The following is an 18048-nucleotide window of genomic DNA, read 5'->3' on the forward strand; positions in this document are numbered from 1 at the left end:
AAAGCTGCAGTGAGAAAGAGTGGACAAGCCTGCAGAATCGAGATCCACTTTTGCTGTTTGCAAACATCTCGCGAACTCTGCTAACTGGCAGGATATCCTCTCTGATTTTGAACCGCTGCTGCTGCGACGAGAATTCCCTCTCGCGCTCTTCTCGTCAAGCAAAGTACCTATAAGTCGTTCTTAGCGAAGATCAGACGAAAAGCGCTTCGAGCCACCGAAAGAAAACTAAAAAAACCCTTGCAGCAACCGTCTCGTCGGTATAAAGAATGTGGGGGCTTGGCAAACTAAATTCTTCTCACGCATCCAAACCAACTCTTTTCCCTCACTTTTTTCTCCTTAATTTTACCAACTATTATTTATCTGGCTAATTGAAAATATTATTATAAAGAAAATTCTTCTTTGAGAGCATTTTTTATTATTCCTAGCTAGGGCCATGGCAGAATTTTTCACTTAAAAACTAAATTTTTTTACAGAATCTTAATTTTCTTTCAAACTCACAGATTCTTAATAATAATCAGTCAATTATATTTTATAGTAATATCAGTAGAATTGTGCCTTTTATAGTGGTCACAGTAGATTGCTGTGTATAATTTAATTTCTCAATATATGGAAGAAATGAAAGAAAATTATCTATATGCTACGTATACGTAGCAAAAGTATATACGCATAAAAGGTAATAAACCAAGTCAATGTCTGGGGCGAAGAGAGATGTTACCACCCAACGGGGAGGACTCATCTCGGTGTAAACAGTCGAATGACAAATGACAAACAAGAGCCCTCGTTCATCACAAGTGGTTTCGACGAGAGAAGGTACACGCCAAGGCACGTTGCGTCGCGAAACGTAGGTCGGTGGGATAGGAGAGGGGGGGGGGGGGGTGAGCAACGAAACAGTGGATAAACCACGCGGAGAAGTTTATTTGAAGAAGAGAGTCGAGCGCCGGAGGAAGGCGAGAGGGCCGAAAGGGGGTGACTCGAGGATCCTGCACAATGGTCTGTTATTCTACGCAAAACAGCGAAGGAGCCATTTTGCGGATAACCTATACATGCAATATTATATATACTACAAAATACATGTGTGAGAAACGTTTCTGCAACGTGGCAACGTGTCAAATTGATACCTGGAACGTTTTAGGAACGTTCCTGACACTATACATACGTGCTACATCGTACAAATTTATACAGAGGACTCTCCGTGTGTCGCTCTGATACCTGCGAGCCAATAATCCCTGAAGTATCGTCGAAGAATTCAGCCGTGAACCAGCACTATACCCTTTCCAATTTATCGAATCCAGTTCACATACGCGACTGCTCCATTCCAACAGTATATTGCATTTAATATTTAGATTGGCAAGTAGAGTGAAACGAAGAGGGCCTTTGTCGAGAGAAATTTGAACTGTGGCTAAGTTGAAGCAGGGCGTAGAGCGATTAGTCTCGCAGTTACGATCGGCAAATCCAACCGGTAAACACAAAGTTGGCGTCTAGCAGAATTGTACTTGCCACGTTAGGTAGTCAGGCAGGCAGACGAGCCGAGTCTTATCTGCTGGTGGTTAATTACGCATCGAGCTGTATCATGGGAATATTTGCTTTGGTCCGAAACGACCTCATCAATCTTCGCTGTGCTGCGATTCGCGCGACCAAAGGAAAAGGCTCGAGGATCGGCTTTGCCACATAAACGTCAATGTCTCTCTCCCTCTCTGGATAGGTATATGTATATATAACGTGGTACGCGGTGAGCACCCGAGCGAAAATGTGGCCAGGATGCCCTCGTAGTTTTCAAACTGAAAATTCTAAAATGCGCATCGCTGCCTTCCCGGTCACGGATGCGCGCTTGTTACAGATTTTTTTCACAGTTGTACAATGGCCCAACTATATATATATATATATATGCTTTACGTTGCATAAGTCCGCGCCCGAGCACGCTTACCTTATCTCCGGGCCCATCGCAGATGATAATCGCACTACCTGCGATATCAGGTACTCCTCATACCGACCCGTGTACAACCCATTGTTGCGCAAGCTTTCCTCATAATCCAACCTTTTTTTTCCATAAACATGCTTATTAATAATCCATTTTTTTATTTCTATCCTATTATTTTCCAATGGTTTCTATATACAAGCTATAAATCGCAATCGCCTTTAGAATTCGAAATTAGCAATCGTGCGAAGAGATTTATAAACGCGCTATACTGTATCATTACTATCGATCGCTATTCTACAAGTATAATACTTCTTACTCTAGTTATCTTTCAGGACAGGATAGTTTATTTTTCTATTTCAATAATTTATTTGCGAGCTCCTGCAGGCTGTGACGCTGCTTATTTGAAAAATCTTTTTTAATGAATTGTATAATGAGAGAGAGAGAGAGAGAGAGAGAGAGAGGTAGATCATTTATGAACGCAAGGGGTTAAATAAAAAAGTTACGAGTTATGGTAAGAAGGAAGAATGAATAAGGGAGATTATATAGAAGAAAAAGGAAGATTTGCGTAGAGTCAGAGTGGAATTGAATTGTTGAATGGATGAGAATCGAGAGAGAAATGGCTAGATGCTAGATTTAGCCTTATAGCTATAGCCACTTAGCTAGGCATATAGCTATATAGTTCTGTAGCAGCAGCTCGAGCTAGGCCAGTCTGGGTGTAATATACCTGTGTGGCTGTGTGTTTTATCGTATCGTGACGTGCCGACTGTCGACATCGAGTGCCGACGTGGGGACCGAAAGGAACCGAGCTCGGCCGAGCTCGGCCGAAGGTCGAGCCGAATGAGTACGACCGACTCCCCGCCACAGTCTGAAATCGGCCTGCGTGACGATAGGAACGGACCTTACAGCGCACTCGGTACTACACCCAATGCTTTATCACGCCTAGATCCACGATCTAGATCGTTGAAATCGCGGTCGCGCCTGGTGTTAGTGATCTTTACCGCGTGTGACTCTTTAGTGCAATTAATAGAACGCTAACAACGGTTAATTAGATCATCGCACCGGTGATAGTTGATCGACGCATCCTTGGACACAATGGCAGTCCATCGTTTTACAGCTTTCGCTGTTATTTTCCTTCTGTCATTCGCCAAAGGTGAGTCTCCTACGTACATATATATATATATAGCATACCGATAACCAGCCGAACGAACGATCGGCTTTGGCAGAAAGGCGCGAGGCGCGACTCGTTGCATTGCAAGCGGCCTTGCTTTCCTCGATGCACGTGGATCTTTCCCACGGACCTTTCTGCAATGGGACGGGCGGTACTGCACTCGCTGCAGCAGGTGGTTTCCTGTGCAGCGTGTGCCGGTCAATTCAACCATTGCACACAAGTCATTTCGAATCGCCCGCTATAAAATTTAACCGCGTTCCAATTCTACAAACGCTTTATTCTCTCTTCTCTCTCTCTCTCTCTCTCTCTCTCTCTCTCTCTCTCTCTATACTCGCTAATCCGCTAGAATTGTGCGATTGGAAAACGAACGTTTGCACTCGGGAAATTTCGTCGAGACGCAGCGTGCCGTGGCGCGTTAAAGCGAAACTCGAACGGATCGCTGAAACGCGCGAAGAGTCAAAACCCGTTTTAGTTTGTGCCAACCGTCGAGCGTTCGAAAATATCGGCGCGTTGGAGAGGTTAGCAGGAGGCGAGCATCGTACGCACGAGGCGCTCTTACGATTTTAGCGTAAGGTGTATATAGATTTTTGCGAGGGGATAGGAGTGAAAAATTGTCGAGCACGCGCAACCGATCGCGTGTTTAGACATCGCGTGATTCCGTGACTGGAACTGTCCCCAACGAACCAACCGCTGGACTTTCGCTTGCACCTGCGATGCAAGTTCAACTGCTAGAGGGCATGGGAAAGGGACTTCATTAACGTTCCGTCGGAGCGTATACGGTGTCAAAATACCCGCGACAACCGGCCGTGCCGGTAGATCTACGATGCTGAAACTCTCCCCTCCCTCTCCCCCCTACCCGCCACTCTTTATTGCTCCTCGGAACGCTTTATCACCGCTGACTCATTCGCGAAGAATTATACGATGCTGAGAGAAGGAAATGCGAATTCCCATCCTGTCATACGATACCTCTTTCCATCTCGCTATCTCCCTCTCACCTTTCACAACTCTTTCTCGTTCAAACGGCACGTATATACACCTGATACTCGTCCCAACCGTGTTTAGACAAAAATACGACGGTTGAACGTACGAGAAACGGGATACACTCCAACAGTATAATTTCTCATAGTTATCTACACCCTGCTACCGAATATTATTTTTCTCTCCTTTTCCAATCGGTAGATACTCGGCTCCGCCACTGGTATGCAATTTTTATTTTAAAATAGGAGAGGAATTCTCTCGGCTCTTCTCCATGAGAATCCGCAGGTGCGAACGCTTCGTTACCTCGAGTTAAGATATTCTCGAAGATTTCTTCATAAAATCTTGAAGAGAGCGTAGTTTCTGGATGAGATGGGGAAAAGATAGAGGCACCTGTGAAAAGTGTCCTACACCTGTTTCAAGGTTTTCAATAGGGTACGAGAAGCAACAAAGACCTGACTTTTAGGGGCCAGTGAATCCATCTGGCTTAAAGAAAGCAAGGATGGTCTCTTCTTGCGCCGGGTAGGCAGGTAAAAAGGGGGGAGGGGGGGGGGGAAGTTTACCCGAGGTTTCTGGCTACGGTACAGGCAAATGTAGTCTCTAATGTGCTTATGCGAGAGAGAGAGAGAGAGAGAGAGAGAGAGTGACATCGTCGTAATTGGCGATTTGCCGTGACACTGCAGGTTAGCCAACGCTGCGCGAGAATTACACAGGTCATCGGATATTTCTGTCAAAAAATGTTTCCTGGATCCCCGCTTGGTTTACGACGATCCGCATTCTGGATGCTCGAGGACGCGCGGTCAATGTTTTTCTCCTCATCTCCCTTATATTTCTTACTCGACTCCTTCTCACGCCTTTTCTCAGGCTTCTCCCGGTCCGGTTTTTCGACGAGCGAGCGAGCGACGTTTCCTTTCTTTTTCTCACTTTGTCCCTTGGTCTCTTAACCGTGCTCGACTACTCGGCGGCAGCGAGCTATAGCTATAAGCGAGTGGCGCGCGCGGCCGCGTCCGCGCTCGCAGGCGAGAAAGGGAGACGGAGAAATACCGTTGGCTGGACCGTTTCACTTTCGAACGTTCCTTCGGGGATACCGTTCGACTCTCGGATGACTAAACGCCTGAGATTCTTTGTTAGCCACTTTACGAGCGCCACTTAATATTTCTCACCGGCGAAAAAAGGGCTAATATAACTTTTATTCCTTTCGTCGCTATTTTTTCTTCTGTTTTTTAGCTCTTTAAAAGCCAAAGACGACGGCGACGACGACTCGTTTGGCGCGAAGTGTTAAGAATCCACGGGGGTATCGGTATGTGGCTCTGAATGCGCCAGTTATTCGTTCCGCTGATGAGTTCTTCGAAGCTTTAACAAAGGAGGAGGAAAGGTGGTAAGAAAAAAGTTACGCGATGCCACCGAGATAAAAGCTTGCCTCAACGTGAACTCTCTCTCTCTCTCTCTCTCTCTCTCTCGCAAGCCGGGTCTTTTCACTCGGACACAGCGTCACGAATAACGAGTGTACGTCGATCCATCTTTTTTTCTAACCCCCCCCCCCCCCTTAGTTATTCTATTTCCTCTTTTTTCCTATTGTTGCACGCCGAGCTCTGTGCTTACACCCACACAACTGGACCGCTTCTAAAATCTACGCTCTGCGCACATACACACGTAAGTGTACTGGTGTGCGAGCGCAACTTCTCCCGTTCTCCAGTCGTTGCGCAAAACCCTTTTAAATCACACACAGATTTAAATAGACGCGTGATATTTGAACGGAGATACACACGCGTGATGTTTGCGATCGTAGATACAACTCTTTTGTATTTGGCGATACAGAAACTGGCAATAAAAAGCTGATAAGTTGGCGTTTATTGCCAAGGCATTTTCTTGCTTTGAAATTTTCCATTATTGCTCCGGCGCCGCTGTTGTATTTTAGTTTGCACCGGCATTTTCTGCTCTTTTTACATTTATCGTATACCGGCGCTGTCTTCCATAGCGTATTCTTGCTTGGATGCAGCTGTGGATCGTGGTAGGCGTGCACCCCTCCTCTCTATATGAATTGATATCGGCCACCACGTTGTAAAGTAGCATGGATTATTGTTGAAAGATTATTGCTATTTGGAATACTGTTATTCTTGGATGGAGCGTTTCTCGCGGAGGAAAATACGAGGAAGGAAAAGAAAGAGTGGAGAGGAAACGGATCGCGCGCCGCGCCGGGCCCCCGGGCCGCTTCGGGGCCCTCGCGAGGATACGATACTTTAGTATGATTAGCTGCGAGAAACCTTTGATTATGGGCGCATTGTAGCTTGGTAAAAAAATATATATATATATATACCGGGAAAAGCTTATAAGGAGTGAACCGACTGGCGCCGTTTAACGAGCCGTAGCGCAGAGGCCCTGTAACTAATACAACTATGCGCACATCGTAAAAAAAGAGAGAGAAAAACCCGACCCCCATATTTTTCTATTTTTCCCTTATTACAACTCTATTCATCCAACGCTCGAAACTCTCGAAATGATTTATAGAGGCAACGCGCCGCGCCGTGCCGGCCGTTCGGTTAACTAGAGTCAACACACTGCACTGCGTTACGCAGCAGAAAATACTATAAGACAGAGAATTTTATGGTGGAATTTTTGTCTGCTTTAGAATTTATTCATAAGACGATCGAAGCACGCTTGGCTTTTAGCCGTGTGAATACACTCGGTGCCCCTCTGCAGATGCATATTGCATAAATATAGAATGTTTCTTCTGCTTATATCGAAATGATAAAGCGGAAAATAAAATCACGAACATCTGGCAGATTTTAACGGTCTCGGATGTAGGTAAAAGCGCTGCAACTCTCCGGTTTGTTTAGCCAGCTCTCTTCTCTCAGCCTTCTTATCCATGATTTCTTCGCGGAATACCTCAATAATGGCATTGTATTCACGATAGGGGACTGTGAATTTATTGTATATATCCTGCAGCGATATCCGCATATATTTCCGGGGATTTGTGTAAATATACGGATATATCCATTTCCAGTGAACCGATAGAGCTGGACGCCAGACACATTTTCGGTATAAACGTCGGAAAATTTGTGGAAAAAAAGTAGATAGAAAAAAGAGAAATTGAGGCGGTTAAATATTTATTTATTTCAGTAGAAATGTTAGAGCTATATATGCCTTTTATTTTGAGCTAATTTTCTTCTTGGATGTATATTGAATATTACACAGTTGGTATAATTATTACTAGTCATCTTCTTAGAATAAACTGTTGAATAAATATTTCAGGCTAATGAAACCTTGGCGTACGAAAAAAAAAAATGTTATTTTCGTACGTCTATTGTTCTTAGTGTCAAATTTGCTGGCAGTGTTTAAATATCGTAGCGGGTGTGTTACAGAGCTTATACAGTGTGCTGTAATTAAGAGTGGGAAACGTTATACCGTGTCATCTAATTTAGCCTTCGAGAATGATTAAGTCACAAGCTTGTTTGAGCTCGAATTTGCATAGGTTTGAAAAATAAAGATAGGAAGCTGATGTAAACTTACTATCAGTTGTGTGCGTGTGTTTGGATAAGGCGATGTGTGAGAGGAGTGTGGTGGGATGGACAAAAGATTTTTATTAGCAGGGTTTTTAGAAAAGAAAGAACGATTCGCAGATTACGTGAATGCCCTCGGTACGTGTTGGGAGAACACAGGGCTATAGCACAATGGGAAACCGTAACTGTCGCCTTCGTTTATTGTTGCGAAAAGCGCTCGTACTTTACGCTTTACTGCAATCTACGCTATTACGTCCTTCATGACATAATGTTATTTTCCCAAGGATCCTTCATCATTTATGGACACGCTGACATCTATATTTACTGCTCTAATTTAAATGATACTCTCTAAGAAAATTAAACATTTGCGCAACGAATAATAGCTTGTTTAATGTGATAGGTTTCCAGGAAAATTACCGACATCGAAATTTTTAGGTCGCAATCACGTGGTTTATTATAATAATCAAACACTGCTCGCTCTGTCAAAAACACGCTGCTCGGAGGATCCGAATACGTGAGAGGAATTAGGAAACTCCAAGTGTTAATTAAAACAGAGGCGTTTAGATGCTTCCCTGGCACGTGTTGCTTTCGTGCACGATAATTGGCCCACCTGCTTTCGTTCTTGCGGAAACCAATACAGTAATATATACGATATACAGTAAGCCAAGCGTACTCGTATCTTATCTTACGTATCTCCTCCTCTCTCACCGAATGTAACTGCACCGATAACCGAAATCGATGAATTGCGTTGATTTGACGGGACATTGGCGGATCTCCTCTCGTTCGAATCTCAAATAAATTCACAGGGATACAGCAATTTGGTCTCGCTATTCAACATTTTATTTTTATCATCCTGTCCAAATTAAACCGTCGATTCTGATAATGCTCGATTTTGGTACAAGAGCATTTTATCGCTGTGTACAATTTTTGTTAAAGCTAATGAAATAAAAATAAAAATAAAATACTCAATGGAAGAGAAATTGTAGGAATGTTTAAACCAAGTCGAAGATTCGTCGAGTGGGTGTTGTGGATGGATTAATTTAGCCCTTATGGGCAAGTTCTTACGTGGGTGTAAATTTAGTCGAAGCGTCACAAGAATATTTAATCGGTTAATCCTATGGGTAGCCTAGGTGACGTCATCGAATCCTTCAGGTCATTAAGCAGTCTGACAGAGCGATTGTCGAGGCAACCGGGAGAAAGCGCGTGTTGCATCCTCCCCACAGAAGATTCCGTTCATTCATCTTAAGCCACTATATACGGACTTGACAAAGAGGCACCACTCGTTCTGCTTTATCTGTCAATGCAAGCGCGACTTGGAAAAAACCAATGGCGTCTCTGATCTTTTAAGCCGGGTGCTTTCTTCCTATCTGACTTGCACAAACATCAAACGGTTTCACTGCCAATAAAAAAAAAAAAAAAAAAAAAAAAAAACTCGTTCACTCGGAGAAATGCCTCAACAAGTATAAGCGCCCTTAATATGCACACAGATCCGACAGGAATTTCTTCCACGAACATTTCAAGTACTTTATGAAAATGCTCTTATCAAGACATTTTCTCGTATTCCCCTTTGCTTCTGATAATCTAATAATATTTAACGTCATCGAGTGTTTTACTCATTTTTTGTCTCTTAGTATCTGTACAAATAGAAATTTTATGAAAGAGAAACGTTTCTGATAATGAGCTATTACGGTAATGCGTAAAGGATCGTTAAAGTTTAGGGTAATTTGAGTTATTCTCGCATTTGGATAGAATTTATTATAGACACGGGTAGATATAGCGATCTTGCGATAATTGAAGAAAAGCAAAGAAACTTTGAACAATCTTTATTAAGTATAGATTAGGCGAAATGAATGATCGCTATCATTCACGCGGTCCTATATATTACATGATCCGATTGGCACAGCACATATTTGCTATATACAGGAGCACGTGCCTTTAATTGGAAGAGCGTTAAACTTGGACACGCGATTCGTTCGGAAGTCGAGATTAGAGTAGACGGACGCAGCGAAATCGATTTCGGAAGTTTTAATTAAAGTGAATTTCGTCGATAGTAATATTTTTGTAAAAAAGTCTCTCTCCAAGTCCCTGCGGCGTGGCGTGGCGTGGCGTTTTATGGCACTCGGAGAGAGTAGATGGAGAGATGAGAGAGAGAGAGAGAGAGAGAGAGAGAGAGAGAGAGAGAGAGAGAGAGAATCGTATAATGCCGTGAGCGTCCGGAGGGATCGTAATTTGTCTCCTTTATGAATGCACGATCGTAAAATGGATCGCGAGGCACATTTTGAAATCACCTTTTTTTCTTCCTTCCTCCATCCAAACTTTCGTCCACCCCTCGCGGCCACCCCACATTGACTTTTTATGGGAAAAAGCGAAGAGGACGTGTCATCTCTCTATGAACACGAACCTTTATTATGCTACGAGTAACGCGAGCAATTGGAAGCTGATTAAAAATTGTTAATAAATACGAATGAGGATAGCGGCGAGATTTAATGAAAATTTTAAAACCTCCATCAAAGAGTGATCTAATGAGATATACTATAGAGTAAATAGTGCAACAAAAAGTGGAAGGATCGTTAAATACCAGCAGTTATGATTCGTTACACATTTTTAATAACGACTTTGTTTCCGTATAGCATCTGCAATGGGTAGGGAGGAGGGGGGGGGGGGCGCAGTAGACACAGTACCGTTTTTAATTAACTTTTAGTCCGTCGGAAATTTAGTTGAAAATGGATTTTTGATATTTTATCGAGGGTGTATCCAAAGTGTGATGAATCGTATGGAAGGATCGGATTCAGTATGGATGGACAACAAATTTGAAACGCACGTGTGGTTCACGATTTTTAGGACTCGTCAAAGTGACAAGAGTGTATACGAACGGTCATTCCGCATTGAAAGGGCCTCTGAAGGTAGAAAAAAGACTAATGCGAGAGAGAGAGAGAGAGAGAGGCGAGGTAAATCTGATTGTTGTTCATCGCACGAATACGTTTTTTTCTTAGAGTTAGCCAAAGGGAGAATAATGGGGGGGGGGGGGGGTGGTATGCGCGTAAGAAAAGGGTCTTACGTTTCGTTGAAACCTGTTCGCGACTGGCAGGAGCCTACCGCGCTCGCGCGCACCTGTACAGACAAAGAAGTTCTTTTTCGAGCGCAAGCAGAGACTTCTCTTTGAGCTGATATGCCCAACTACCGTTACGACGACTCGCTCGTGCACTTTTTCCACCCTGCAAACCACAGCATCCCGCTAATAAACGCCAATCATATTTGCCCTGCAACTTCCATATATGCGTATATACACACACATACACGTACTGTATTATAGAAAGGTCGAATAAAAATCACAAAGCCACTATTATCCGTGCAGGAACTAATGTCAATTTAACAAGCATCGACATGTATTAATTCACGTCTCTCCGTGCCGTATATATATATATATATATATATTTGTAAATGGTCTGCGTGATTGGAAGGATCATCAGTCATTCTCCTAATCCTATTTATTTTCCATCTCGTTTCATCACTCACCTGCATATATATATATATATGAATGTAGAAGGGATGCGATATCGAAGGTTTGATTGGATAAAAAGGTCAATGGTGGAGGCTTTCCTGGGGTTAGGTTATTTTAATGGTCGATGGAGGTTCATCAGAATTCGATTTAATTGGTCTTTGTTGAAGTGGCTGATAGTCCAATTCCCACGGAAAGTTGCGCGCTCGTAGGGTCGGTGGCCAACTTCGTTCTAATCCAGTTGACGCGAAAACGAACCTAACGGAAGTTGCCGCCCGGATGGGGGGAGTTACGGCTGACCTACCGTCTTAATGACGGACCCTGCGTTAAGCTTCTTCTCTATTAGGGTTGGCCAAGGTGAATCTTGAAGGACCAAGTCAGCGTTCCTCCGTTTACGACGTCCCGCAAAGGACGTGGTCCACCAACCGTTCTTTTTTTCCCTTTTTTTTTCTACGGAAAATTAAACCTGGACAAGAAATCTACCCTATATATATATATATATATATATATATATATACAGACACACTTACACGTACATGCCACTATATCAACGAACAGAGCAGCTTAAGGGAAAAGTCGATAAAGATTTTCTCTCCAGCTCTCTCGCTCTCTCACTTTCTTATTGACGATAAAATTTTACCAGCGTTAAATTAAAGCAACAGCTTTGCTTCGTATTAAGCGGAAAATATCCCTCGGGCATATGATTATAAGCCGAATATTTGCTTTTAAATGGAAAAAATATGGGAGAAATGTTGCTAGACCAACTTTGTTAACTTATTAAGCGATGCGTTATAAAAGGAAACAACAAAAGCACAGGTGGTGCAGGAAACAACATTCGGAGAGAAATTGCGCGCAGATTTCGATCGATTGTAGCGCGAAAACCCCTGTTTTATGCAAATTTCACAGACGCCGGTATAAATTATTCGTTGGCCCGTCCCTGTTACAGGTATACTACTTGTTGTATTCCGTCTCCTTCTGTCCTCTTTTATCCAACCCTTCCCTTCCTTCTCCTCCTCCTCTGTCCTCTATCGACGATATTATTTTCCAAATATTTGCTATCGAGCGTCCAGATGCCGAGATAAAGTATTTATCAATCGCGTCTTATGGGTCTTCGCCACGGCGATCGATAGATATCGAGGAAATAAAGTCCCTTAAAATATTTTCTTGCCTTTTCACCGCGTAATCCCTCGTCGAGTCGAAATAAAAAGAGATTCGCTCGTACAGTTTTCAGTAAAAAGTACTCTCGAGCTTTTTCTGGATATTCCACGAGTAAAGTTGCGACTGGAACACAAAGTGCTTCGTACAGCAGCAGCTTTGTACGGTGTATGTGTGTTTGTGTGTGTGTATAGGCCTCTGTGCATCAGTGTTAGGATTTGTTGTGCCACTGAAAGTGCGCGGAGCATCGAATAGTAAAATTTTGAACAGCGTTCGAAGAGTCAGCGAGGTGTCTAAATGGAAAGTGAAATTCGCTCGAATGCGAAATTTGCAATAGGCAAGGTGTTTTGCCCGATTGGGTTGGTAGCGCAAGAGGGAGTGAGAGTCACGTGACTTTGTCATTATCGATGAAAAAACAAACAGCGATAACTGGATCGCGAGCTATAATCTCCGGAGGATTTTTCCGCGACGCGCCGTCGCGACCGAGCAAAATTTGTTAAAAGAGAGAGAATTATTTTGCGAGTTTTCCCGTCACTAATAATCGTACGTATACCTACATATATACACTGCACGATTAAACACATCGAGTAGTGCAACGTAAGCTGATTTGGCCCAAACGCTTGAATTAGCCGGTATAAATAAAACGTGCTTGGTTATTCTTGCGGAATTAGCGGTCTGTTTTAATGGCTGAAAAACTCAGACTGTATTAATTGCTCTGCCAGTGACAGGTAAAAAGTTCTCATTTTAGCTGAAATTCCACGAATTTCTTGACGCGTAACTAATCTTTGATTGCCGCTCTCCATCTTGCAATTATCCCATTGTTTTTCACATTCCTCCATTGCGTTATTTATTTTATTGTATAAAGGCACTAATGAAATAAATATTTAACCCTTTCACTCTCACCCATGGAATAATTTAAATTTATCTAGAATTATGATCGGTTTATTTCGAACGGTGCGTGTGTAAACGCTTCCTGACCCTGGCATCTATTAATAAATTAACGTCCGTGCGGTTCGCGATTATTGCGAAATTTAGCGATGTTCGAGCTCATAGTGCATTCGCCAGGGTACACGTTGGTTGGATCACGCATTTGTCAGGACTTGTAACAAAATTTGCAGACTTTGTTCCGCTACTGTACGAATAGTCCAATTGGATAATTAGATTCTAGAAATAAAATCGTAATTGCCCGTGTCTCTGTGTTTAGCCATAAACCGAGTGATTTGTGGCTGTTGCACATACACAGTGGTCAATCAAAGGAAGAGAGAGAAATTGCAATGCTATTATTAAAAAAGTTGTTTGCGAATTTTCAATGGAAATAATTAAATTGCAATTATTACGAGGAATTACAGTATTTGCAGCTCGAGGATAAAGAATAAATATTGTTTATTTATTGATCGAATAATCTTGATTGATATGTAACAATTAGTCGTAGGACAGCTACATGGCCTACGCATACGCAATGCCAAATTTTCGCAGAGAAAATAAAATCAGCAATTCGTGCAGTCCAATTTTCTCGCGTCGAATAAGCTCATTCACGAAAAAAGTTGATGGGAAATCCTGTTTACGTTCCATTCGGCAAGCTAACGCGTTCAATCCTGTTATATATATATATATACCAGAGGCGTAGTTTATTATAAAATATTAAATACTTCCATCGTCGTACCTCGCACGAATGGTACAATTAAGCCCATAGGCATGCAAGCAGATTAATAAATCAGCAGCACTCGTTGACCATGGTTACATTACGTGTAATTATTATCGGGCATCAATCCACGTCCAGATTGCATTACACGGATGTGTAAAAGCAAATCCCAGAGAAATAAATATGACAATCGATGTACAAATCGTGCAGGAAAAAGTTGAGTACACACTCGTACAGCTGAAATAACCAACTAACGTTATTGCAAATGGAAATGTATTTGGCAAAAAACAAAAAAGAAAAATATGCAAAAAAGGGATTTAAAAGTGTAAGGGAGGATCGATTGATTGTGGTTGAACCAAATGAAAAAATCTGGTATCATTCGGAATGTAGGAGAGGCTTTTAAGAAGAGTGCACTTGACTGTTTGGGATGTAATCGAAAATGGACTAGTTGTTGCGCGGGAGAGTTGTTATTCTGACATCGCAACAATGGATGAGGCCAAATGGATAGAAATCGAAAAAAAAGCTTAACTCGATAACGTTTCTCGGGATTGATCGATACGTTCTGATTATTTCTAACCGGTCGACGAGAATCGGGCCGTAGCGGGGAAAGGAATAAAAATCCGAGCAAACGGGACCTGAATATTTTATATAATAAGCCTATGTCGAAGTCAGCGAAATAGGCAATCAAGAACGGACACACCATTCGATATATAATGGATTTTTTCACGTGTCCACTAGCGAAACGTTCCAGATGCAAGGACTGATGATTTTAGCTATCCAACTGGAAATATCGGAGGAAAAACGGAATAAACTCTCAATGTGCTACATCAAGCGAGATGTTTGTGTGCTCTCTTTAAATACTACTCTACTCTAGAGTACATGTATACAGCTATTTATATATATATATATATATATATATATATATATATATAAAGATACACTGACTTTAAACGAATTCTCGGAGACCCGAGCGACTCCCGATAACCAAAGATCGCAAACTCCTCTCTCTCTCTCTCTCTCTCTCTCTCTCTCTCACACAATGTTTATTTTTCTTTTACCAGAAGCCCCGAACGCCAGTTTTTACTGGCTGAAAACTTTCCTTCCTTCGTTTCGTTTCTAGAGAATATCCACTCGAATGACGCGATATTCCATCAAAGCAACTTGTTCAAGTTTATACTTTGATTTTTAATTCTCCTTTGTATTATCATTATTATTAATCTATTCGATGTAATTCCACAAACGTATTTTCATTAAAGCCTTTTCTCGTCTGTCGCAATGGCAATGGGCACTAATGAAAAGTGGAAAAAAGCAATCTCGGCATCTGCTTTAAGCGCAATAAGTAGCCAAGTCAACTGCCGGACTCTTAGGATCTGACCCCGTGGTCCCGGTGCTGCCATGCCTCCTGTGAAGAGGCTGCAGATTCTTCCACGGTTCGGGATAAACGATTCTCGAGATATCCCACAGCCTTTAACCGCGAGGGACATTAATTCAATTGAATCGAGCGCAGCAATTAACCGACGATTGGAATCACACGCGCGCAAATGGCAATTCACAGCATTTTCTCTCTTTCCCTATACATATATATATATATATATATTACTATTTACAGTCACGGCTCTGCATAATGAAACTTGGCAAAGCGCGTGTCGAACAAAGGATATCGAAACAATGCAAAATTATCCGACAGTGTTTTTCCAGCGAAGACTTACAAGGGATGAGCAGGGAGGGGGCCCCCCGTTGGATGGAACTGCACACTGAGTTAGGGGAGGGGGGAGGGGGGGATGAAGCCTGACAAATTAATTGAGAAACCGGCCTCCAGACGGCTACAACCCTTCAATCTAAATTCAATTATTTGCCGTTGAAGCATCGGAATCTCCCAACGTAAATATTCTTCCTGGCTGCACGCTCTTGCTCCCAAGCCTATATATGTATACATTAATCGCCGCAGGGGAATTGCAAGATTTCGCACAACTCCTAGTATTACCGGCTAAGAATCACGGATTAAATACGGGGTTCGTTAATACGTTTAGCAGGCAAAGTGCCTCAACTTTCAAGAATGAGAAAAGCACTCTACAATAAAATAACTCGAGTCAACCACCAAACTTTCGTCAACTAGCAGGATCTAATTAGCGTTAATGAGAATACTCGTCGCCTACCACGCCAATTTAGCTGTGTGTGTGTGTGTGTGTGTGTGTGTGCTTTTTCGAATGGCGAGTCTGCTGTTTCAAGTATATTTCCAACAATACTGTCGTTCGAACCTGCGTATATTTCTACAGTGATAACGAGTTGTTCAATTATAAGATAAATTATTATTCTTTGTGTGTGTGCGTGTGTTTTTAAAGACGCACGAGTGGTAAAATTAAACGCTCGCTGCTTTGATGCTTTCAGACTCTCTGTTTACTTATACGGGGAGATTTATGAAACGCGTTGAAATCCAAGCTTGAATCAAGTGTATTTCCGTGTTCCTTGTTCACGCTCCACGTCGACTTCCCACGTAACGCCACTTGAATACATTACAACACACATCATATGGTCCGATCGCCATGAATAGTATAATTCTGGTACGAAAGACGGATTGGAAAATGCTGAAAAATAATAGGGCTCTCGACGCACTGCCAGGAGAAACCGTGCGGTGGGTGCGGCACACACAAACACGTATTTTAATTCATACAAATTCATTGGCTTTCCACTTTCACCGGGTGCACGTGAATAATCGTAAAGTTAGTGGTATCTCTTGGATATAGCGGGACTTTCATTATTAAGAAGAACCATCCGAAAGCTGACGACGAGTAATGCAAAAGTTAAATCTACATTATTCTGGATATAATTTTTCAAGGCTTTTCACAAAACTCTCATTGCTTAATCCTCGCTTAAAAGTGCACTTTTACCACTTTACAACCTTCCGCGGCTTATACTTTAACAGTGCTTAACTCTTTTGCAGAAATTATTCAGTTTTCAATTGGTCTTTACGGTAGATTTCATAGCTTTTGTTTAGACAAAGTTATGGATGGTCTTTTCAAGTCTTTTACAGAGGCTGTGACTATAGACATGAAAGGGTAGAGGTGGAGCGAAGGGGGAGAGGGTGGTCATAAGCGACCAGCGAGCTTAAATCGATCGGACGTAATTTCCTCGTATGGATTTCGATGTTTGCTCTCGCCGGTGGACCACCCCTGTTTACCAGTATTGGTATACATTTATCCTGCGCGCAAAGTAGATAAATAGATGATGCGTTTGCCCGCGCGTGATGACGCAACTCTGACGATCCCAAACTCTCGTTTCAATTGACAGCCTATGTAAATTGTGCCGCTCGCGTTTTTTGTTCTTCCACCTCGACGATCCCTGAACACCACACAATCCTCATTATTCGCCAGGACCCTGAAATACCTCGTTTATTAGCTCGTCCCTGCAGACCTCCTCTTTTCTCGATATTATTCAAACGAGAAGGAAGCATGAAACTGAACATAATTAAGAAAAATTTGCCACTTGCAATTATTTCGTGCAATAATTAAGCTTAACGCGTAACCAAGTCTGATCGACTAATTAAAATTTACAACGATTAAAAAGCTTAGAATTCATAACTGTGTCATTTCATTTATCACAATATAATTATAATATTAGAAAGCAGATATATATATATATATATATATATATATATATATATATAAAGAGAAATATTAACTCGTTGACAAAATTGAAGATTCTTTTTGCAGACAAGAATCGTGTAAATTTGTCAAAGTGAACGGATACATGGAAACGTATGCGATTAATGAGAAATTGCCCTGAGATAAGAGTAAAGTCCTACACGTTCCGCGTAATCGTTGAAACGTAAAGTTTTTAAGAAGCAGAGAGCCGCTCGACTAAGACTTAATTGATGACGGCGTTGGTGAATATTCCGGGAACGATAAGTAGTAATCGTTGAAGACTGCTAATGCGACTCGATCTTACACGTAGGGGAAAAAGATGGAATAGGCGGGGGGAGGATAGGGAGACACGCGATAAGTTGAGTGCGTTTCTCTGTTGTTGGTAAATATAAACGGAAGCGGGCGGGCTCGTTGCGGACGAATCCCACGGGAGGTCAGACAGAGATTCGTCGAAATTCCCGGCTGGCCCACGTTTGGTGATCCATCAAAAGGTGCTCCGCGCGCTCTCCTCGCCCCATTCCCCTCCGGCCTCAGTATCTTTACCGTGTAA

The 18048-nt window shown here is 42.3% G+C and overlaps 1 protein-coding gene across 4 annotated transcripts in view; it reads left to right on the forward strand.

Annotated features, from left to right (window-relative positions):
- Nucleotides 1-2795: 2795 nt before the first annotated feature.
- Nucleotides 2796-18048, forward strand: part of Fas2 (fasciclin 2) — a 73317-nt gene continuing 58064 nt past the window's right edge. For all 4 annotated transcript variants that reach the window (XM_066726807.1, XM_066726809.1, XM_066726808.1 and 1 more), the window contains exon 1: nucleotides 2796-3068. In XM_066726807.1, coding sequence (XP_066582904.1) covers nucleotides 3011-3068 — 58 coding nt within the window. In that variant the 5' untranslated portion in view covers nucleotides 2796-3010. The remainder of the gene's footprint in view (nucleotides 3069-18048) is intronic.

The sequence above is a fragment of the Prorops nasuta genome, unplaced genomic scaffold (genome assembly GCF_024137725.1).
Source record: "Prorops nasuta isolate Cenicafe-Biocafe unplaced genomic scaffold, Cenicafe_Pnas_1.2 PNAS00005, whole genome shotgun sequence".
NCBI classification, from domain to species: domain Eukaryota; kingdom Metazoa; phylum Arthropoda; class Insecta; order Hymenoptera; family Bethylidae; genus Prorops; species Prorops nasuta.